This window comes from Hevea brasiliensis, chromosome 1, assembly GCF_030052815.1.
Source record: "Hevea brasiliensis isolate MT/VB/25A 57/8 chromosome 1, ASM3005281v1, whole genome shotgun sequence".
Taxonomy (NCBI): domain Eukaryota; kingdom Viridiplantae; phylum Streptophyta; class Magnoliopsida; order Malpighiales; family Euphorbiaceae; genus Hevea; species Hevea brasiliensis.
Genome location: NC_079493.1, coordinates 109984576 through 110009773, shown reverse-complemented (window position 1 = coordinate 110009773; position 25198 = coordinate 109984576). Strand labels below are relative to the sequence as shown.

Below are 25198 nucleotides of genomic sequence, written 5' to 3'. Positions count from 1 at the left end.
TTAATATTGTTATAAACGCATTATCGTTAGAAAAAAAAAATTAAAAAATGACAAAATGAATTGCTGACCAAAAATATCTGTTCTTTAATTCTCATTGGGGAAAAAATGCAAAAATATCTAAAAATATTGTTTAAAATTTCAATTTCGTTAATTGTGCAAATCAACATATAAAAATACTATATGTATTCATTATAAAAAAAATAAAAAGAAGGAATAATAGGCCAAAATTAAAAACCATAATATAATAAATTATATTTTCTTAAATAATTCAGGTCTAGATTTTCAAATTATAGCCATTATATATAATGGTCAATTATTGAAAAATAAATGAAATTATTATTCATAGTTGGTATTTTTATGTTGTCTAATTCTCAATTTCTTATTAATGAGATTTTTTTACTGCCTATATTAAAGTATAAATAAATAAGTAAATCCAATAATTAATTTATAAAAATTAAATGATACAAAGAATTAAATCATAAAAAAATGTAATTTCGCAAACTAATTTAAGAAAAATACGAAATTAACTGATGCTTTTCAGGTCAAAATAAAATAAAATCTCTATATGAGAAATTAAACTAATGCTATGTTTGATGCCGAAATTTGAAATAAGAAATTTAGATTTGATTTAGTATAAATTACTAATAAATTATGAATTTTAAATAATTCAACTTTACTTATTGAAAATTCCTTTAAAGTGAATCTCAAATGACACGTATTTTTAATGCAATGTAAAATAATCACATATAATATATACTATTTTAATTAAGAAAATACCATACTAAGGAATATTTTATATAATATGCTAAATAATATGCTTCCATCCCTTTTCTTTTTTGCTAAATAAGAAAGGAAAGATATTCCTTCTTCCTCCACTATTTTCTTTCGCTCTTTCTATGCTCTTCTCTCTCCTATTTTATCTCTACCTTGATACTGCCATCTCTCTATCTTAAATGTTGAAGGGTTCTCACTGTACACCTTTCTGACGAACTTTTAACTCATTTATCGTTTGTTTTGTAAGTCCTTAACTGAGACGATGGAAGTAAAATTTATATTGATGAAATAACAGTTCAAGTATTATCAATTCTATAAATATTTCAATTCTACACTTAAATAATATGCTTTTCATATTTATAAATTTAATAAAATTTACAACTTTAATTAATTAAAAAAATATAATTTATCGAATTCTAATATCATATTTTTAAATATTATCAAGGAGAACCCTAACTCATCAAGTCTAAAAGAAATATTTTAAAGTCCATACAATAAACTTCCCATCCTTTCCTTAATTAAGGGAAAAATCATAAGGGTAAGTGAATTTGGTCATAATTTTTGAAACAATATGATAAATTTGCTACGTGAAGTGTCGTTTTGATAACATCTGCCCCTTCTCCCATATTTCTCCATCCATTGTTTGTTATTTATTTATTTTATTTGATATTTGCAATTAAGAATATTATTTTTCTATTATTAAATTCCAAGATATACAATGCTATCCTAATTAAGTTTAGTTGAATATATTTATTTATCACTAATTTTGAATCGATAATATAAGAAATTTTATTTTCAATATGATACTTTTTCTTATGTAATATTATATATCTTTATACAATATTAATAACTCTCAATACAAAATAAATAATAAATAAATGTATTTAATGAATATTAACGAATATAATTATTAAATTTATAACCCAAAATCCTAACTAGTTTGAAAGACATTTTTTCTAATTTAAATGGGAGAAATATTTTCCAATAAAATAGGTGAATATTTGTAGAACTCTTACTTAATATTATTCCTAATTAAATTAGAATTTAAGAGATTAACACTAATACGAATATGGTAAAAAAGCTTACTTGACTTTCGGCTCATACATTAGCGTTATCGCTCATTGTAGAGAGAGACTTTGCTAATTGTCGAGGAGTGACTTTGACCATTTGTAACGCCCCTAATTTTTAAATAATTATTTGATATGTAAATATTAATATTTTATTATATTAAAATTATGAAAATTATTTAGAATTTTTTGAATTTTAAAAATAGGGTTCAATTTTCTTAAACTAATAAATTTCATAGATTTATAAAAATTAATTTAAAGACCACATGATAAAAAATAAAAATATATTTGGACTCTAAAAATTTTTTCGAGTTTTCTGAAATTTTTTCGAAATTTTTGGGCCTCATTTTAGTCCCAGGCAAAGTAAAAATTCAATTTCGGGTATTCTAAATCGAACCGATCGAATCAAACAGGACAGATCATACAGATTGAATCGAACAGGCCCATTTTTCCTTCTCCTTTTTTCCTCCTCGAGCAGGCTCGACGCTTCCTCTCCTTCTCTCATTTTCTCTCTCTTCTCTCCTCCCCTCGTCGACCAATAGTTGCCCCTCTCTCTCCAGCTCACCGGTGCCCCTCCAGCATCCATTCTTGCCGTCGGCTGCCGCTCCAGTTGCCGGAAAGTAGAGCTTGAAACCTCCCTCAGGCGAGCGTGTGCCTTTTCGACTTCCCGATCAAAATTCTGCCGATTCAGCCACCACTCGAATCGAGTCTTGTTTTAAACCTCTTTTACTCCTCAAAAGCTTTTCATAGACACCAATAACACTCAATTTTATTGAGTGATTTGTCTAATTTTTACTCGAAAAGTTTTACCTCATTTTGATTTTTGGACTAAATTTCTCCCAAATCGAGAACCCCACAAAAATTCTAAGAGTACCGGTGTGCTATACTCGACAAGAGCTTCGCAACCATATAAATTTCAAAATTTTTCGACACCAAAAGTTTAGTGGGTCCCTCGAACTTTGTAGTGTTTTTTCCAACTCCAAATGAGCTTAATTAATTTTCTAACAATTTTATTCTAACCCCTAGTGCTATGGGCTTCACGTAAGTACTTTCGTTTCTTGGAAATTCGACCGTTGCTCGGATCTGCATTTTCAGGCCAGACAGACAAGTTGTCGGAATAACTTCCTATTCGAGTCAAAGTTATAGTCTACCCCACAATTTTCAGATGCCCCGGACGTGTTCCAAGCATCAGAATTGACATAGGTAAACCAAAATCCTAAGTTTCTTCAATTACCTAGTGTCGAATTTAGAATAAAAATCTATAAAATATTTGTGGGTAGCTAGAAAATTATAAATCCTTTGTATTAGCTTCATAATATTGTTAAGGATCACGGGGAATAATTTTATAAATTTTAGAGCTCGTTTGAATGATTTATAATAAAATGATAGTATAGGGATTAAAATGTAATTTTTTAAAATTATGAGTATTGACTATTTTGGAGGGCCCAGGAGGGGCCATATGATGATGATAAGATGTGGATGTAGGATTTATGTATTAGAAGTATTATTTAGATCATTTTGCAAGTTGGGTAGGTACTAAGTATAAGAGAAACTCTACTGGATTTTAGGCAAAACTTAGGATTTGTCCTTTGACTTTTTAAAGTTTTGTTTGAATAAATATTGATAAAATTTTTGATATAATGTTTAGGTGAACAGGGTCAGCCTTCCTCCTCTGCCCAGTCGCCTTAGTGATATTCGGTTAAGTTGTGAGTAGATATTGATTTTTTTTATGATTTCAATATTATTATTATATATTCAAGACATGCTCATGCATCACATATAAATATACGTATGTAGCTAATTGCTAGACACCATCTATGTTGCATTTTCTTATTTGTATAATGGATGTGGATGTCGCCTTAGGATGATTTGGAGTAGTATGTGTGTGTGCATGTGTGTGGTGTGATGGATATGGATAGGATGGGCAAATCGGCTTGAGCTAGTTTCACTTGGGGCCCGGTCCTTTTTGTGATAAGTAGGGGTGAGTACTACTTTGACTTGATCTCGCTAACCCCCGCATTTGGATTATAAGAGAAAGTTCGGCTCAAGTTGATCTCGCTGACAGATATTGGATTAAAAGAGTTGTATAAGGGATCAACTCCCATATATGTATATTTATTGATGTGACACACGGATGTGTGAGTGTTCCAAATTATTCTTTATGTGAATATTATTTGAATTGGATGAATTTGTTGATGTACGTTGCATTTCATCCATAGGGATGCATTAGTGCTAGATAGTTATAGAAATTATATTTAAAATTAATATACTACTCTATGAGTCAAATGCTCACTCCTGTTCGCCCATTTTTCCCAGATTATAGGAAAGCTTTACATGTAATTGACCTGTTCTCTACCTCGCAGGTCCTTTTATGCCTATTCTTATAATTTATATTGTCAGTTGAAATCTAAAACTCTGCATGTGTTAGGAAATATTTAATTTGATTTGAGATTGTAATGATTATGTATTTGGAAATTGTAAACTTCATATGATACATGTATGGTTGAATGGGTTAGGCTTATGGTTTGGATGAGGGAGCTGAGCTTCCACTTGAATTTATTTTAATTTGTGGATGATTGTATGAGTGAGTTGAGTTCTCCAAATGTTTTTTTATTGAGATTACAGGTCAGATGAGTTAATAACTCCCTGTTGGATGGTCCGGGTTATGACCGGACTCTGTCCGATTGGTTTCTTGAAATGGGCTCAAATATGGACTTTTAGGTTAGACTAAGGAATAGTTTAGGCTTACTACAAGTTTTAGGGGTCTTATACTGACCTAAGTCCTAGTATTAGTCCGGCCTATAATTTGAGTCATGATACCATTGATGAGAAGTTTTTGCCTATTGTATTTCTATTAAGAAAGAGAGATTTCGGCTTAAGGTGGAGAAAAACATAATCTAATAATAAGTGATTATTGTCTACTGTAGTTGAAAATACTTATTATATTATGTAGTAAGATACTTAAAATAGTAAATACATAAAGTTATGTCTAGAGTATATAAGAGATACTAACTAATATATTTATTATAACCAGTTTAATTTGATGATTCTTTTAGGTGTAATTAGGTTAATGGTAGTATAATTTTGAGCTTACAATTGATATTTTATTATTGATAATAGTGAAAGAAGATATGACGGTAGATGTAGCTCTATATAAAGAGGGTAACTTATATAAATATTAGTGTTTCATATATTTATTTTAGTTTTTTAAACTTACACCCTTTCATGATCCACTAAAATATTGAACCCATTAGAAATATCATCTTAATATTTATTTTTGTTATCCGCATCTTAATATTTCATCTTGGAACTCGTTACCCTCCAACTGATATCAGAAAACAATATTTCAGATTTGATAAGATTTATTTTTTATTAATAGTAAAATATATGTTATTATATATTAATATTATTATTATATTCAAAGAATGTAATGGTATAAGCCATTAACTAAAGATCAATTATTTATATTAAAAATAAAATTATAAATTTGTTAATATTTAAAAACTTCATCTTCTTAAATTATAAAATAAGCAATTTATATCGTCATATTCTATAAAATATTTGATATAAAAAAATTAGGATAAACAATTAATGCACGCATTCAAGTTAGCAATATTATATCCCAAAAAAGCAACGTACACATGCTTCTCGCCACTCTTAATGGATCATGGCTTGGGCTTCTTCTAGGGGCAAACAAATTATCTTCCAAAACGATTAAAAAATAATAAATAATAATAGCAATAAAAAAAAAAGAAATTGAAGTTGAATCTAATGGGCACATTTCCAAAGCATAAGAAGCACATACAAAATCCAAAGAACCCATTCTGTTGCTGAAGGCACGTAAGCTTGTTTTGAGAGGAAATAATGGCAAGTAATAGTTTTAGAGAGATTCTGAAACACCCAGATGAGCTTTTGCTGCTCTTAAAGCTGAAAATGGAAGTGAAGAATGCAGAGAAGCAGATTCCAATGGAGCCTTCTCATTGGGGTTTCTGTTACTCAATTCTCCGCAAGCTTTCTCAGAGTTTCGGTTTCGTGATTCAACGCCAGGGAACCAACCTCCGCAATGCTGTAAGTTAATTCTATTTTTTTCGTTAGAAAAAATATATATATTTTTAATTTTTAAAGGAAATAAATATAAAAAAAAATTGGATTTTAATTATAATTTAACATCACTGGAGGGTAACAGAACGCTAAAATTTAGTGCATTTTTTTTAATTAAAAAAAATATAAAATTTTTTTTGACTAAATTACATTTAACAACAAATGATGACGAGTAAATATTAAGTACTCAGATGACAAATCTATATTTGTGATAATACGAAGTTCTAATGATTAAAAATGAGTTTGGAATGGATCTATATTTGGGAAAAATATAAAAAAATATCATGTCCACTATGCTTTTACACATAAAAAATTATAATTTAATTTTTATTAATTAAATATTTTATATTTTTCTTTAGTTTAAAATATTGATACAGTAAATACGAGGTCTTAACATGGTGATACATAATAAATATAGTATTTATGTGATATTTATGAGGTAAATATGTGTTATCATGTCAATGTCATATATCGTCATGTGTTCGTTGTGTTAACATTATTTAACATAACTAATAATTTAGACCACATTTACTAACGAAGAAAAATATATCACAATACAAAATTAGAAAGTGTTTTTTATATTTTTTTCTATATATTTTAAAAACTTATTTGTGCCGGATTTAGGTAATGTGCGAATTTAATATGTATTTATATTAATTTATTATAAGGATTTCAACAAATGAGGATTAATTACAACTCAAGAGTTCTTCCTTTGTTTAGAGTTTAAAATTCACTAGAATAAATAATAATGATCACAAATTTAAGGATTTTTCTTCTTTTTTTTTTCTAAGATTACTATTTTTTTTTTCTTAATTTTAAATGGATATTTATGGTATTTGATGAGAGTCTAAAGTTGTAAATTAAATCACAAGAAAAGTGCCTTAAATTCGGATATAAATGACCTATTTAGTATTATTATTAGAACTGTTATTGAAAAAATCACTTTTTTAAATATATTAATTAAATACAAGAATATTAAAGTAATAAAATAACTTTTTTTAAACTGTTTTTTTCAATAACATCTAAAATGATACTTTTATTTAAAAAAATAATTTTGAAGCTCCAAACGCAATGTCAAATAAGCACAAAATTATGTTATTTGAATACAACTTTCACTATTAAACCAATATTTTCAATTATTTTGATAATAATTAACATTATTTGAATGCGATTTCTAAAATTGAAATCCTACATCCAATATTCGCATAATGAGGAATATTATTCAAAACAATAATAATAATAATAATAATAATAATAATAATAATAATAATAATAATAATAATAATAATAATAATAATAATTTTATGGAATTGAAATATTATTATAATAAAAATAATTTTAAAAGTGAATAAAATAATAATAATTAAATTAAATATTTATAAAGTATGGATATCGATTTAGAAAATTCTATAAATAAAAAAATAAAAATAAAGATATAAAAATTATTAAAATAACACATATTTTTAAAATATGTGTAGACCTTTATGCTTTTTTTTATTTCCACTCATGATTTTGGCATAGTTAAATGATCGAATTGCTTGTTATTTAAAATATATGATTTTTGGTATCTCTTTATTCGATTTGCTTTTTGATCCAATTGCCATATCTCGATTCTTATCATTTTTAATTTCAATTATAATAAATTCTTGATCAATAAAGCATAATCAATATAGTATTAGAACAATTATACAACAAAATTTTCTTAATTTAAAATATTATTAAATATTTTTTTTTAAATTAGTAATTTATATATTTATTGAAAATTATATAAGTTATTTTAATAAATGAATGTTAATTATTATTATTTAATAAAAAATAAATTTATAAATTTTTATTAGTTTTAAAAATTATATGACTCTTTAAATTTTAGCTCCTCCACATTTAATTTTGGGTCCGCCCCTATTTGTATTTATGCCTATAATGAGCTATGAATGAGCGTTGTTGGATTATAAAACCCTGAGGTTAGGTCATATTTATGAGCTCTTTTTTTTTATTATTATTATTTTATGATTTTACAATTTATTTTGTGTTGATTAATGAAAACTTGAGAAAATTTTTTGTGTGAAATGATTAATTAAGAAACATAACCAAATTATAGAGATTTTCAAATTTAAAACAAAAAAAAATACTAACATTAAATATGATATAATCTCAAGGACCTTTTGTAAGTTACCTTTGAGACCTTATTAATTGTTTTATAATTTTTTAATAAAAAAAATTTTCTATTTAATATTTTTTTATAATTAATTTTAATTAAAAATTAAATTTAAAATTTTACGATTTTAAAAATAACTTTCTATTCGAAAATTTATTTCGTAAAAATTTTATAATTAAATAATAATATATAAATTAATAATAATAAGTTCAAAATAAAGACAAGAAAAATCTTAAAATATAAATTAAAGATTTGTGAAATTCTCAAATTCAAATTCTGAAAATTCACTCACATCAATTTTAATGGCTCCAATTTAAAAAGGACGTTTGTGTTTAGATATTAAAGAAAATAAATGAGCTGCCATTAATTTTGCTTGACGCCTGTACAACCACCAACAAAAGTTTTAAATGATAAATTTAAGGGGGCTATTATTATAAAGCCGATGTGATATGAGAGTCAAATTAATAATTATTAAATTAAATATTATAATTTAAATTTATTTATTTATTATATATATATTTTTTAATTAATTATGTAAATATTAAATATAATTATTATAAATTTATTTTTATATGAAAATAAATTTATATTAAATACACATTAAATCTAAATATCTTTAAAACTCAATGGAGTTTCCCATAAAAGAAGCAATAAATAATTAATAAGTTTTACTAATCAATGTTTAGGTAAAAATTTAATTGGTAATTGATGGGTCATTGGTAAAAAGAAGCATAGATAATTACTAATAAAATTTAATTGATCGGTAATTTTTATAATTATTTTTTAAATTTTTTAAAGTGTTATAATATCATTTTATTTAACAATAATTCATTTATTACCTATTTGATACTACAGTTAAAAGGTTAAAATTGTTTTTTCTTTTAAATTCAATTTTATATATTTTAATTGTAATATCAAATAGGTCCTTAACAAGATATTAAATAATAATATTCTTTCCGTTCTAAAAAAATAGTTCACATCTCTTTTATTATTATTATTGTTCTTTCCTCTTTTAGAAATATATAATTTTTTGAGTTTACAATTATACCCTCATGTAATTACACTTTAGAATAATTAATGACTTTTAATTTTTTTAATAAAGTAGGGTATAGTGAATAATTTATTTATTATCAATTTTGATCACAACATAAAAAAATAATAAAATTTATTATTAATTTTTCGCTACTTTAATTTATCACTACCTGCATGCTACTTTAACCTCTTTATATTCTTATTTTATAAATGAGAAGTCATAAGGTTCAATTAAAGGCATATTACTGTAAGTCACTACCTACAAAGGAAGATCAAATTGATGCTCTAGCCAAATAACAGTAATTCTTTATATTTATCTTATATTTAATGCAGTCCAAATAATATTTCTCCCACAAATAACTTTAATTAGGGACGTACAGAGAAAAAATGTAAAAAAAATTTCAGTTAAACCATAATAATAACTAAAATCCTTAATCTATATGTAAAAAGTGACGTGAACTATTTTTTGTGACGGATGGAGTAATATTTTATAAATTATTTTAAATTCACAACCAAATAAGATATCTACATTTGTCACGACCCAACCTATGGGCAGGACCGGCACTAGGACCTGGGCCAGCCTAAAGCCCCCGAGGCCCGTAGTAAGCCTTAACTATTCATTAACCCAACTCTAAGGCCCATTTGGGCCCAATATCAAGAAAACAAACGGACAGAGTCCGGCCATAAAATGGACTTTCCAACGGGGAGTTTTCGACTCACCCGACCTGTAAACACAATAAACAATCCATTGGGGAGCTCAGCTCACCCTCCACATACTCATCAACATAATAATAAATGGGAGCTCAGCTCCCTCATCCAATCCATCAAACAGACTTAAAATATTAAGTTTACAGGTCCAACATGAATATAATATTACAGACCAATTTCAAATAATTACTGCTAACACATGCGAAAATTCTAGGAGTAAATAAAATTACACAAATATCGATAAACAACCTGCGAAGTATAAAAGCAGGTTAACCCAGAATAAAATATCCTCCTGTGGCCTGTAAAAATTTTTGAACAGGAGTGAGCGTTCGACTCAGAGAGTAAAATATCAATCTTAACTATAATCTCTATAACTATCTGAAACTAATGCAACCTGTAGAGTGAAATGCAACATACACAACATTTTCACATCATAACATCAAAAAGGTAATTTGGAGCACTCACACACCCTGTAGTATCAATCATAACATATGTGGTGATCCCTATCTGACTCTCTTAAATCCAACCTGGTGCCAGCGAATTACTCAAGCTCGGACTTCCACTTAATAACCAAATCGAGGGTCCCAGCGAATTACTCAAGCCGTGACTACCCCTCGAAGGAACGGGTCCCAGCGAATTACTCAAGCCGTGACTACCCCGTCCTATCAATAGTCCACACCACATCACCCGCACGCCTACGCACGCACCTGCTCCAAATTACCACAACAACATCCATGGTACATCACGATTATGAATGCAACATAAATCGTGCCTAGAGTTTAACTACATAAATATATGCATATAAGTGATGCATGGGCATCTGAACATATAATAATATCGAAATTATAATTAAAATTAATATTTTACTCACGGACTTGACGACAAATTCTTTGTGGCGGTGGCGGAGGAAGAAAGGCATCGGCTCACGACAATCATATTACATATATTTAAAACAATCTAACTCAATAAAAAAAAATAAAAGAACAATTACGTCCTAAGTCGTGCCGAAAATCCGTCAGAGTCTCCCCTATACCTAGGACCTACCCAACCTGCAAAAGGGCTAAAAACGCACTTCTATACTCACAATCCATACATCAACAGTTCAATCATATCACACAGCCCCTCCTGGGCCCATCAAATCAATCATCCATCACAATACGCAAAATTTCAATTTAGTCCTTATTATTGATCATTTTTGCAAAAACTGCCCAAACAAGCTCTAAAAATTATAAAACTTTGCCCCGCGGTCCTTAGCAATATTACTAAGCTATTGCAAAAAGAATCGTAATTTTCTAAGCTACCACGAATATTTTATGGATTTTTAATCCTATTTAAGCACTAGAAAATTACGTAAAAACTAGGTTCGGGTTTACCTTTGCCGATTCCGACTTTGGGGACGCGCTCGGGATGTCTGACAATGGGGGGCTAGCCAAAATCTCGGCCCAATTCGGAGACTTTTCCGGTCACGGGTCTGTCTGGCCCGAAATTTGCAGACCCTGTCAACTGTCGAATTTCCTTGAATCGAGGATACCTACACGAAGCCCATAACACGGGGGTTAGCACATAAATTTTTCAGAATTTTCTAAGCTCATTTAATGCTCAAAATTACACTGCGAAGTTCCGTGGGACCCACCGAAAAACGGTGTCGGAAAAATTCGAAATTTATGTCGTTGCGAAGCTCTCGACGAATGGAGCGTGCTGGTGGCCTCGGTTTCCTCGTGGGATTCACGGTTTTCGAGAAATCTAGCCCAAAAGTCGAAATGGGCTAAAATCTTCCCGAGCAAAAATCGGACAAACCGCTCGATGGATTTCGGCGTTCTTGGTGTCTATGGAAAGCTCTCGCCGAGTAGATGATTTTAGACACAAGACCGGTCAATCGGTGGCCGGATCGGCCGGTTGGCCGAGAAATGGAGCGACGCGGCAGCGCGGGGAGGAGGAGAGAGACAAGAAAGATTAAAGAGAGGGACGAGGCGCGCGGGAGAATAAAAAGGTAAGGGAGCGGTTCGATTCGACCGGTCCGATCGTCCGATTCGGTCGATTGCCGGTTCGATTCGAAATATAAAATTTTGAATTTTTACTGCGCCTCGGGACCAAAACGAGGTCCAAAATTCAAAAATTTCGTAAAACTCGAGAAAAATCGTAGTCTCCAATTATATTTTTAGTTTTGCCACGTGGTCTTTAAATTAATTTTTAAAAATCATCAAAGTTTATATTTTCGAAAAATCGAACCCGATTTTTAAAATCCGAAAAATCTCAAAAAAATTCCTAAAATTTAAATAAAATTAAAATATCAAAAATACTCATAAATAAAAAAATTTGGGGTGTTACATTCTTCCCCCTTACAGAAAATTCGTCCTCGAATTTTTACACAAGCAGAATAAAACACATGATGATGCATTGAACAAGTAAGGGTACTTGCTACGCATGTCCCGCTCTGACTCCCAGGTGCACTCGTCCACTGACTGACTCCTCCACAAAACCTTAACCATAGGGATCTGTTTTGATCTCAGCTGTCTCACTTGGTAGTCCACTATGGCTCTGTTTGCTCCTCAAATGTCAAGTTCTCTTTTAGCTCTATCACATCCGGCTGCAGTACATGAGAAGGATCAGGAATGTATTTCCTGAGCATGGAGATGTGAAACACGGGATGAACGTGAGAAAGGTTGGGTGGTAGCTCCAGCCGTGAGCAAGCTGCTCCAACTCTATCGGTAACCTCAAAGGTCCGATATCCGAGGTGCCAACTTTCCCTTCTTTCCGAATCTCATGACTCCCTTCATTGGAGAAACCTTCAGAATACATAGTCGCCATCGCAAACTCCACATCCCTCCGTCTGGGTCCGCATAACTCTTACGCCTCTTGAAAGCCGTCCTCGATCGTTCCTGATTAAAGGAACTACCTCTGAAGTGTACTGCACTAAGTCTACATCATGCACCCTTGCTTCCCCCATTTCTGTCCAACACAGAGGAGACCTACACTTTCTTCCATATAATGCCTCATAGGGTGCCAACCCTATGCTAGAGTGATAACTGTTGTTGTAGGCAAACTCCACCAGAGCTAGCTGCTCATCCCACAGACCTCCAAAATCCAAGACACTCATGCGAAGCATGTCTTCCAGTGTTTGGATCGTCCTTTCAATTTGTCCGTGCATACGAGGGTGGAAGGTCATCTTGAAGTTAAACTGTTTGCCAAGTGACTCCAGAAACTTTCTCCAAAAGCAGAAGTGGCGGGGCCCTCATCGGATATTATGGAAGCCGGAACTCCATGCAATCGACTATTTCTCGAATGTAGAGCCGGCATCTTGTGCCCGAGTATGTAGTCTTCTGAGTAAGAAGTGAGCTGATTTGGTCAAGCGGTCTACAATTACCCATATCGAGTCATATCCTCGCGTGGTACGAGGCAACCCGATCCACAAAATCCATAGTAATCATTTCCCACTTCCATTATGGGATAGGGAGCTCTTGCAGCTTCCCTGACGGTCTCTGGTGTTCAAACTTCACCTTCTGACAAGTCAAGCACTTGGACACAAAGTCTGCTATGTCTCTCTTCATGCCATTCCACCAGTAGCTATCTTTCACATCATGGTACATCTTGGTGGAACACAGGTGAATCTTGTCTGATGTATAGTGTGCCTCTTGCATGATTTCATTCCTGAGGTTGTCCACATCGGGCACACATATCCTAGAACCTTGCACTAGGGCGCTATCATTGGCAAATCCAAACTCACCACCTTCACCTTGCTGTACTCTTTCTATGATCTTCATCAATTGTTGGTCTCTGTCTTTGAGAAACTCTAACTCTGTCCCTCAAGTCGGCCTCCGAAAAGTGAGCCAACAATACCCCCTCATCTGAAAGATCTAGGATTAGACCTTGATCCATCAACTCATGTACTTCCTGAATCAATGGTCTTTTCTCTGCTGAAATGTGCGCCAAATTGCCAGAAGATTTTCTGCTCAAGGCATCTGCCACAACATTGGCCTTCCAGGTGGTCTTGGATGGTGCAATCATAGTCTTTCAGAAGCTCCATCCATCTCCTCTGTCTCAAGTTTAAATCCCTCTGTTGGAAGACGTACTTTAAACTCTTGTGGTCGGTGTATATCTCGCACACTTCACCGTATAGGTAGTGTCTCCAGATTTTAAGTGCAAAGACTACAGCCGCCATTTCCAAATCATGGGTGGGGTAGTTCTGCTCATGCCTCTTCAGCTGCCTTGAAGCATAAGCCACTACCTTTCCATTCTGCATCAAAACACACCCTAGGTCAACTCTGGGCGTCACGATTGCAGCGTATCCTTCACCACTCACAGGTAGTGTCAACACAGGGGTAGTGGTTAGACACTCCTTGAGCTTCTGGAAACTCACCTCACAGTCATCTGTCCAAATGAATGGAACATTCTTCCTGGTCAACTTAGTTAGGGGAGCCGCTATCCTGGAGAAATCTTGCACAAAATGCCTGTAGTAGCCAGCTAAACCCAGAAAACTTCGCACCTCGGTGGTATTGTAGGCCTAAGCCAATCGATTCTGACTTCAATTTTCTTGGGATCCACTTGAATACCGTCACTTGAAACCACGTGTCCCAAGAATGAGATGCTTTCTAGCCAAAATTCACATTTCGAAAATTTGGCGTATAGCTGGTGCTCCTCAAAGTCTGCAACACCATCCTCAAGTGCCACACGTGTTCTTCCTCGGTCGAGAGTATACGAGAATGTCATCTATGAATACGATGACAAAGCGGTCCAAAAATGGCTTGAACACCTGTTCATCAAGTCCATGAAATTTCTTTGGTGTATTAGTGAGTCCAAAAGACATCACCAAGAACTCATAATGACCATATCTTGTCACGAAAGCCGTTTTGGACACGTCCTCATTCTGATTCTCAATTGATGGTAGCGACCCGCAGTCTATCTTGAAAAGAATCTAGCTCCTTGGGTGATCAAACAAATCATCGATCCGAGGAAGTGGATACTTGTTCTTCACGTCACCTTGTTCGGTATGCGTAGTCGATACACAACCTCAAATAACCATACTACTTTCTCACAAATAAAACAGGAGCACCCCAGGGTGAAGTGCTCGGACGTATGAAACCCTTGTCCAAGAGCTCCTGTAGTTGCTCCTTCAGCTCTTTCAATTCTGCTGGTGCCATCCTGTAAGGTGGCATCGATATGGGGTTTGTACCCGGCATAATATCGATGCAAAACTCTATTTCCCTTCCTCGTGGCAACCCTGGAAGCTCCTCTGGGAAGACATCCATAAATTCTCTGACAACAGGAACATTTTCCATGCTGACACCTTCTACAGATGTATCTCTCACCAATGCCAAATACCCTTGGCATCCACGCCTCAACATTTTTCTAATACTAATTGCTGACACCAAATTATATGGAGCCACGCTCCTGTCACCATCAAAGCTAAACTCTTCCACACCAGGTATGTGGAAATACACCTTTTTGTTCCTGCAGTCTAAAGTGGCATAGTGAGTTGCCAACCAATCCATCCCCAAAATTACATCAAAGTCCATTACTGGTAGAGGGACCAAGTCTGCTGGAAGGATCTTTCCATCCACTACCACTGGGCTACCCGGAAAAACCATATCTACATCTATGTTGTCACTAAGTGGGGTAGCTACTGACAAAAGGCACTCTAAAGTTGTAGGGTTTCTACCCAACCTCATGGCAAACACAGGGGAGACAAATGAGTGCGTAGCACCCGGATCTATTAAAACACGAGCCTCATAAGAACAGACCAGAAGAATACCTGCCACAACTGCATTTGAAGCTTAAGCATCCTGGTGGGTCAGGGTGAAAACCCGTGCTTGACCCCTACCCTGAGTGGCAGAACTCGACATCGACTTCTACCTCCGGATCTGCCTCCAAATCCCCGTCCCGTTTGTCCTCGGCCTGTAGCCATCGATTACTGCCATGTTGGAAGCACCCGGATACAATTGTCGAGGAACATTTGCAACATAACCCTGTGACCCCATCTGTGGCTCACTGCAGCAGGCGATCTCTAGCAAAGTGGCCCGATTGGCCACACAGATCATACTCGACCCCATCAAACAAGGTCACGAATGTCCTCTTCCCTGCATGTGCACACGGTGCCAAGAGGATCTGAACTGAACCAGGCTGCTGTACCCGATCGTGACCCTTGCTGGATCCGTACCACAGTGCAGATCCTCGTGGTGCAAAACCACTTCTCTTGCTCCTACCCTTTCCTCTGTAATTACCACAGCCACCACCGTCCGGAGTACCCATGGAAGGGACACACGAGGAACCCTACGCTCTGTTTTCTTTGCTCTTCATTGTCATCCACGGATAGCTAATCTCAATCATGCAGCTCGATCAACCACCACATCAAAAGACGATCCGACATCATGGCCAGTTCGCATACCTCTGTCAAGCCCCTTTAGGAATCTTTTCACCTTCATAGTCTCTGTAGAATCTTCTGTAGGGGCATATCTGCTCAATTCGAAGTGCAGCATATTCATCTGGACACGCCATTCTGTCTTAAGGCCTCAAAGGCCGCTTCGATCTCTCTGAAGCTTTACGCACAAACCGATTGATAAAAGTTCCACAAACCGAGCCCATGTCAAACCCTCCATCCGGTAACACGTAGTCATTCATCCATTGTCTAGGCATGGGCCCCATGACGTCTTGCATACACTCTATCAATCTTCTATCGATCAATCGTAATTACATTCTGCTGCCTGCGAGAATCCAGAAACCGATATGCATCGTCGACACATCATAAGTACCGTGCACCAACTTCTTAAAATTTATAATCTGCTTGTAAGGTTCCCCTCTTGGTGCGGTGGATGCTCAGCTGTGGAGGGTGGACCATATCTTTGCGCCATCATGTCGATGGTTCTCTGCGAACCGGCTAGAGTAGTGCCATGGGGTCCATGGGACCCTGTGCCATGAAAGATCGTTCTGACCGTGGGTAGCTGCTCTTCTACTTGAGCGGCTCTAGGCCTCCTACCCGCCTCCTCGGGCGGCGCCTCATCTGTCTTGACACCTCGTCGAGCACATCCGTTACAGTGCGATGGCAGCTCTCACCTTCTACGCATTTTCCTAAAATTCAGCAGCATTAGCCCACAAAATTCAAAATTGCACATTGCACAACTCTATAGACTCATATTTACACACAATATATGAAGCAGAAACTAGAAGCAAAGACGACAATGCAAGACGAATATGGACCCTATTTTTCCGCATGTGACTCCTATTAGACTTTTCCCAACACTTTAGACAACTTTTCCCTAGGAATGGAGCCTAAGCTCGATACCACATTTGTCATGACCCAACCTATGGGCGGACCGGCACTAGGACACAGGCCACCTAAAGCCCCGAGGCCCGTAGTAAGCCTTAACTATTCATTAACCCAACTCTAAGGCCCATTTGGGCCCAATATCAAGAAAACAAGCGGACAGAGTCCGCCATAAAATGGACTTTCCAACGGGAGTTTTCGACTCACCCGACTGTAAACACAATAAACAATCCATTGGGAGCTCGGCTCACCCTCCACATACTCATCAACATAATAATAAATGGGAGCTCGGCTCCTCATCCAATCCATCAAGCAGACTTAAAATATTAAGTTTACGGGTCCAACATGAATATAATATTACGGACCAATTTCAAATAATTATCGCTAACACATGCGAAAATTCTAGGAGTAAATAAAATTACACAAATATCGATAAACAACTGCGAAGTATAAAAGCGAGTTAACCGAATAAAATATCCTCCTGTGGCTGTAAAAATTTTTGAATGCAGTGAGCGTTCGACTCGAGAGAGTAAAATATCAATCTTAACTATAATCTCTATAACTATCTCAAACTAATGCAACTGTAGAGTGAAATGCAACATACACAACATTTTCACATCATAACATCAAAAGGTAATTTGGAGCACTCACACACCTGTAGTATCAATCATAACATATGGGAGTGATCCCTATACAGCTCTCTTAAATCCAACTGGTGCCAGAATTACTCAAGCTCGGACTTCCACTTAATAACCAAATCGAGGGTCCCAATGAATTACTCAAGCCGTGACTACCCCTCGAAGGAACAGGTCCCAGAATTACTCAAGCCGTGACTACCCGTCCTATCCATAGTCCACACCACATCACACATGCGCCAACGCACGCACGCTGCTGCTCCAAATTACCACAACAACATCCATGGTACATCAACGATTATGAATGCAACATAAATCGTGCCTAGAGTTTAACTACATAAATATATGCATATAAGTGATGCATGGGCATCTTTGAACATATAATAATATCGAAATTATAATTAAAATTAATATTTTACTCACAGACTTGACGACAAATTACCGTGGCGGTGGGCGGAGGAAGAAGGTCATCGGCTCACGACAATCATATTACATTTATTTAATACAATCGACTCAATACAAATAAAGAAAAAGACCAATTACGTCCTAAGTCGTGCAGAAAATCCGTGAGTCTCCCTATACCTAGGACCTACCCAACTGCAAAAGGGCTAAAAACGCACTTCTATACTCACAATCCATACATCAACAGTTCAATCATATCACACAGCCCCTCCCTGGGCCCATCAAATCAATCATCCATCACAATACGCAAAATTTCAATTTAGTCCTTATTATTGATCATTTTTGCAAAAGCGCCCAAACAAGCTCTAAAAATTATAAAACTTTGCCCATGGTCCTTAGCAATATTACTAAGCTATTGCAAAAGAATCGTAATTTTCTAAGCTACCACGAATATTTTATGGATTTTTAATCCTATTTAAGCACTAGAAAATTACGTAAAAACTAGGTTGGGTTTACCTTTGCCGATTCCGACTTGAGGACGCTCGGGGCGTCGACAATGGGGCTAGCCAAAACCTCGGCCCAATTCGGAGACTTTTCCGGTCCACAGTGCATGCGGCGAAATTTGCGAACCGGTCAGCGTCGAATTTCCGCGAATCGAGGATACCTACACGAAGCCCATAACACGGGGGTTAGCACATAAATTTTTCAGAATTTTCTAAGCTCATTTCATGCTCGAAATTACACTGCGAAGTTCCGTGGGACCCACCGAACAACGGTGTCGGAAAAATTCAAAATTTATGTCGTTGCGAAGCTCTCGGCGAATGGAGCGTCTGGTGGCCTCGGTTTCCTCGTGGATTCACGGTTTTGAAATCTAGCCAAACAGTCGAATTGGGCTAAAATCTTCCCGAGCAAAAATCGTAAAAACCGCTCGATGGATTTCGGCGTTATTGGTGTTTATGTAAAGATCTCGCCGATTTGATGTTTTTAGACACAAGACCGGTCAATCGGTGGCCGGATCGGCCGGTTGGCCGAGAGCTGGAGCGACGCAGCGAGGGGAGGAGAGAGAAAAGAAAGAGAAAAGAGAGGGACGGCGCGGGGAAGAAAAAAAGGGAAGGGAGCTGGTCCGATTCGACCGGTCCGATCCGGTCTGGTTCGATTCGGCCGGTTCGATTCGAAATACAAAATTTTGAATTTTTACTCTGCCTCGGGACCGAAAACGAGGTCCAAAAATTCCGAAAAAATTCCGTAAAACTCAGAAAAATACGTTGACTCCAAATATATTTTTAGTTTTGCCACGTGGTCTTTAAATTAATTTTTAAAAATCATCAAAGTTTATATTTTCGGAAAATCGAACCCGATTTTTAAAATCCGAAAAATCTCAAAAAAATTCCTAAAATTTAAATAAAATTAAAATATAAAAAATACTCATAAATAAAAAAAATTTGGGGTGTTACAACATTTATGAGTCTAGTGTAGATTTATGACTCTAATTAATTGAAAAATTTTATAATTTTTATTAAATTCAAATCTCAAATTTTCTATTCAAACATAACGTTTGTGATATTAAAACCTTATTTGGATTAAATGACCTATTTCTTGAGAAATTCACTCATAAGAAAGGAACTAATTAAATTCTAGTCCAGCTTTCTGTTTTTGGCGTCTATATCCATCCCACTTTCGTTTGTGGTTTTTTTTTGTGTGCTTAAGATTACTATATTACCCTTGTATTAAAGGCCAACTGCACATTTAATGTTGTAATGATACCTAAATAATAGAGAATTTTCAAACTTTACTCATTAATGCTGGAATTGGAAATTTACATTTTCTCTCTTAAAATCCCACCTACATCACCCTTATTAACTTCTTTAATCCTTTAATTTTTTTTTTTGGCACCAATCCTAGCATTAATTAGAATTTTAAACTCACTCATGCAGCAAATAGAGTATTAATGCATTCCAATTATCTAGCTAACTGAGTTAATGCTGTTGACCATTTAAATAGGGGGCATTTTCAGGAAGAAACATGCAAAAATAGTTAATTAAACTAACATAATTTAAAAACTCTTAAACTATGTGAAATCCTTGTGGGACTATAGAATATTAGGATGGAGGGAGTACTAATTTTGAACCGATAATATAAGAAATTGTATTTTCAATATTATATTGCATTTTTTTATATAATGTTATATATTTGTATACAATATTAATAACTCTCAATACAAAATAAATAATAAATAAATGTATTTAATAAATATTAATGAGTATAATTATTATATTTATGATTCAAAATTCTAGTTGATTTCGAAAACCTTCACCTAATTTGAGTGGGAGAAATAATTCTCAATAGGATAGATGAATATTTATTATACAGAGTATAACTTTTATTTTAATATTATTCATAAATTGAGTTGAATTTCTAATCAGATTATGAATTAGGGTAACATTATAAATAGAAGTACGGTGAAAGGTTATTCAGCTTTCAGCTCATAGGGAAATTGTGAGGTTTAAGAAACAAAACAGAAACCAGAACAATTGGATTTGAACGTGATATTTATTGAAGTAAATGCTAGGCTTTATATAGCCTTTACTACAAACAGAAAAACGAAATATCTGCTAAAACATGCTAAATATAGCAGTAAGAGTATATACTAACTAACAGAAAATAACTCCTGTAGAATAGGACTTATTGACTCATTCAAACTACCAACAATCCCTCCCTTGAACTCATTCCTGCATGCAGAATTAGTTCAACAACTCGAATGCATACACCAAGTTCTTGACGCAGCTTCTGGAAAGCTTCTAACTTGAGTGGTTTCGTCATCACATCTGCAAGTTGTTCTTTGGTGCCACAGAACTGTAATTCAACAATACCTTCTTTAACTAAATCTCTGAGAAAATGGAACCTCACCCTTATGTGCTTGGATCGTCCATGTAAAACAGGATTTTTAGATAACTTGATGGTTGAAGTATTATCACACATCAAAGCAGTCCCTTCTTCCTGTGAATGACCAATTTCTTCTAGTATTCTTCTCATCCAAATGGCTTGACAAGCACAAGCAGCTGCAGCTATGAATTCAGCTTCTGTAGTTGACAAGGTAACAATGGATTGCTTGCGAGAAGACCACGCCACAACTCCTCCACTAAACAGAAATGCATAACCGGAGGTGCTTTTGCTGTCATCTATGTTGCCAGCATAGTCACTGTCCGTATAACCAACCAACCTGCTTTCGCCACCTCTTCTGTAAAAAAGTCCATAATTAACAGTCCCCTTTAAATACCTTAGCACCCTTTTTATTGCAGCAAAGTGAAGCTTTGTAGGGTTGGCCATGAACCGACTAATGAAGCTCACAACGAACATAAGATCGGGTCGTGAAGCTGTGAGGTACATCAAGCTTCCCACCATTTGTTTGAATTGCGTTGCATCAACTGACTCGCCTCCCTCATCTCTGCTCAACTTTTGACCAGGAACAATCGGATTACTTACTGGATTATAGTTCTCCATCCCAAATCGTTGTAGAACTTCGCTAGCATACTTCCTTTGGCAAATAAAAATTCCAGCATTCTGTTGAATTATCTCAATGCCAAGAAAAAACCTCATTGGTCCCAAGTCAGTCATGTCAAATTCGTTTTCCATGGAATGTTTAAAATCTGCAAGCAATTTATCATCATCACCAGTATATAACAGATCATCTACATATACACTCACAATTAAAATTTTCTCTCCCTTCTTCTTGACAAACAAGGTTTGTTCATTGGAGCTGCTTCTAAAACCTTCTTTGATAAAATAAGACTCAATCCGACTGAACCAGGCCCTGGGTGCCTGTTTTAAACCGTAGAGGGCTTTTCTCAACTTGTACACCATTTTCTCACTTCCTGCTTTCTCGTAACCTTTCGGTTGTTCGATGTACACATCTTCCTCCAGTTCTCCATGCAAGAAGGCTGACTTGACATCCAACTGATACAATTTCCAGCCTCTTTGTGCTGCAAAAGCAATAATCATTCGAACAGTGTCCATTCGAGCCACAGGTGCGAAAACCTCTGTGTAATCTATTCCGTATTGCTGGGTGTACCCTTTTACGACTAGCCTTGCTTTGTATTTGTCAACCTCTCCATGCTCATTGAATTTTGTCTTATAAATCCACTTCACGCCAACCTTCTTGGCTCCAGCTGGTAAATCCATCAAGTACCAGGTGTGATTCTTCTCAATGGATTTTATCTCATCATCCATGGCCATCCTCCATTTTTTGCTTTTTACTGCTTCCTCATAATCTGTGGGATCAGAGATCACAAGGTGGGCCATCATGTTTGTTTCATCTTCATCGGACAAGCCCTCACCTGAAACAAAATCAGTTAGTCGTATGGGGGGGCGTCTGGTTCTGCCCTCCCTTGCTCCCAAATCTCTTTCGAGATCGGAAGTGCCCTCTGTTGGTAAAATAACATCAGTATCTCCAGTATTGTTTTGCCCAGCAGAGTGTTCTTCTTCAGTTGTGCTGATGTCATTACCCCATTCTAATTCAAGTAATTGTTTCTCTTGAGAGTCTGTGCTCCAATCCCAAGCCCGATTCTCTTCGAACACCACATCGCGGCTGTAAACAATTTTTTTTGCAATCGGATCATACATCCTGTATCCTTTGGATTCTTGGCTAAATCCAAAGAATACGCAGCTTGTACTCTTTACTTCAAGTTTTGTTCTTTTTGCGTCTGATATGTGTACATGGCCGACTGGCAAAACCTGAAATAATCCATCAAGGTTTCTCCCCACTCCAAGCTTCCTCGGGAGTCTTGTCTTTTACCGCTAGTGTGGGTGATCTGTTTAAAATATGAAACGTCCACTGCACCGCTTCTGGCCAAAAAACTTTAGGTATTTGTTTTTCGGTTAAAATTGCCCTCACTAGATTCATCACGGTTTGATTCTTCCGTTCAGCTACTCCGTTTTGTTGTGGAGTATAGGCCATGGTCAGTTGTCGTTTTACTCCCTGCTGCTTGCAGAAATCTGTGAACTCTGTAGAGTTGAACTCCCCTCCTCTATCTATCCTCAAGCATTTAATTGGAAACCCAATTTCTTTTTCCACAAGCACTTTAAAGCATTTAAAATGGTAGAATGCTTCTGTTTTTTCAACAAGAAAATAACACCAGGCTTTCCTTGAAAAATCATCTATAAAACATAACAAGTACCTCTTATGGCTGTTCGAAGCTGGAGTAATCGGTCCACATATATCAGCATGAACAAGGCCCAGCTGTTCTGTTGCTCTCCAATTGCTCCTTTTTGGGATTGGGTTCCGATGTTGCTTGCCCTTTACACATGCTTCACATGGGGACGTTGGTGTTGAGATTTTGGGCAATCCGAAAACCATGTTCTTGTCAGTCAAGGTATGTAAGCCTTTGTAGCTGAGATGCCCATATCGATTGTGCCACAAAATCGATTCATCTGTACTGCCAACTTGAAAACAATTTTCATTAAGCACCGTAGTAAGTGTTTCACCAAGCAGAATAAACATGCGGTTTGCACTCATCACTGATTCTGCCATCTTTCCTTTCAGTGGATGATAGAGGCTGCACACTCCGTCTTTAAACAAAATTGCGACACCCTTTTCTTGTAATTGACCTACACTCAGCAAGTTATTTTTCAGTTCAGGGACACAGTACACATCACTTACAGTATAGCATACCCCTTGCAGGAACAGTTTTATAACCCCTTTTCCAGTAACCTTCATTCTTGTGTTATTTCCAAGCTTGACCGAATGGGTGAAATCGGTGTCTAAGCTTGAAAACATCTTCGAGTTACCACACATATGATTCGAACAACCCGAATCTACGAACCAGGCATCACTCCTACTGGTCTCATGGAGTTCGACATACGCCATTAGAAGCAACTCATCTTCTTCCTCCAATTCGGCATAATTGGCTTCCTTGCTTGAATTCGGGCACTCATATTGGAAATGCCCTAAATCATGGCATTTGTAACATTCAACGGTAGCTTTGTTAAACACAGCTCTGCCTCTACCTCGTCCCCGTCCTCTATAGGAGCCTCTTCCTCTGTGGTCGAGTTTGAGCGGCCTTCAATTTTCAGCACCTGGTCTTCGTCTTCCCTGTGCACACGTCGGAATTTTTGTTCGTGAACCACCAAGGTGCTCTGGAGTTCATCAACAGACATGGTTTCAATATCTTTTGACTCTTCAATGGATACACAGACATAAGTGAATTTATCTGTGAGGGTACGCAAAATTTTCTCAACAATTTTGGTATCCGTCATTTCTTCTCCATTACTTCTCATTTTGTTTGCTACCACCATTACCCTTGCAAAATATTCAGTGATAGTCTCATCTCGTTTCATTTCAAGAACCTCAAATTCCCTTCGTAATGCGTTAAGAAGAGATTTCTTCACTTTCAAATTTCCACCAAACTTCTTCTTCAATGAATCCCAGACTATTTTTGCTGTCCGGCGATCCAGAATCTGTTCAAAGACTGTCCTATCTATTGCTTGAAATAGATAATGCTTCACTTGATGATCCTTGGTTTTCGCATCGTCAAGTTGGGCCTGCTGTGCCTCTGTCAGTCTCGTTTCCTGCTTTGGTTCTTCAAAACCATTCTCTATCAAGCTCCAAAGACCTTTAGCTCTAAGGAGATTCTCCATCAGCTCACTCCAATGATCGTAGTGACCTTCAAAGTGAGGAATTTTAGTCAAGGTTTTATCGTCACTCATCCTCGCGGTGTTTGATCACTCAACTATTGTTGCTTTCACAAGGCTAGTGGGGCTCTGATACCAATTGTGAGGTTTAAGAAACAAAATAGAAACCAGAACAATTGGATTTGAACGTGATATTTATTGAAGTAAATGCTAGGCTTTATATAGCCTTTACTACAAACAGAAAAACGAAATATCTGCTAAAACATGCTAAATATAGCAGTAAGAGTATATACTAACTAACAGAAAATAGCTCCTGTAGAATAGGACTTATTGACTCATTCAAACTACCAACAGAAATACTGTTGCTTCTTATAGGGAGAGGTTTTGCCGATTAATGAGAGGCTCTTGCCCATTGTATTCCCATGAAGGGAGAGGGGTT

General features: G+C 35.6%; 1 protein-coding gene and 1 long non-coding RNA gene across 2 annotated transcripts in view; both read right to left on the bottom strand.

Moving 5' to 3' along the window:
• Nucleotides 1-11701, bottom strand: part of LOC131179909 (uncharacterized) — a 64539-nt gene extending 52838 nt beyond the window's left edge. The window contains exons 1-2 of the long non-coding RNA XR_009148862.1: nucleotides 11471-11701; nucleotides 11211-11368 (exon numbers count right to left, since the gene is read on the bottom strand). This is a non-coding gene — a long non-coding RNA (uncharacterized LOC131179909). The remainder of the gene's footprint in view (nucleotides 1-11210; nucleotides 11369-11470) is intronic.
• Nucleotides 11702-24075: 12374 nt separating this feature from the next.
• LOC131183268 (uncharacterized) lies at nucleotides 24076-24834 on the bottom strand. The gene has a single exon (XM_058153821.1). The coding sequence runs from the start codon at nucleotides 24832-24834 to the stop codon at nucleotides 24076-24078; it is 759 nt and encodes a 252-aa protein (XP_058009804.1).
• Nucleotides 24835-25198: the final 364 nt, after the last annotated feature.

What these genes read in the sequence shown, in the direction of transcription:
- LOC131183268 (XM_058153821.1), bottom strand. Translation starts at nt 24,834, where the DNA reads ATGAGTGACGATAAAACCTTGACTAAAATTCCTCACTTTGAAGGTCAC.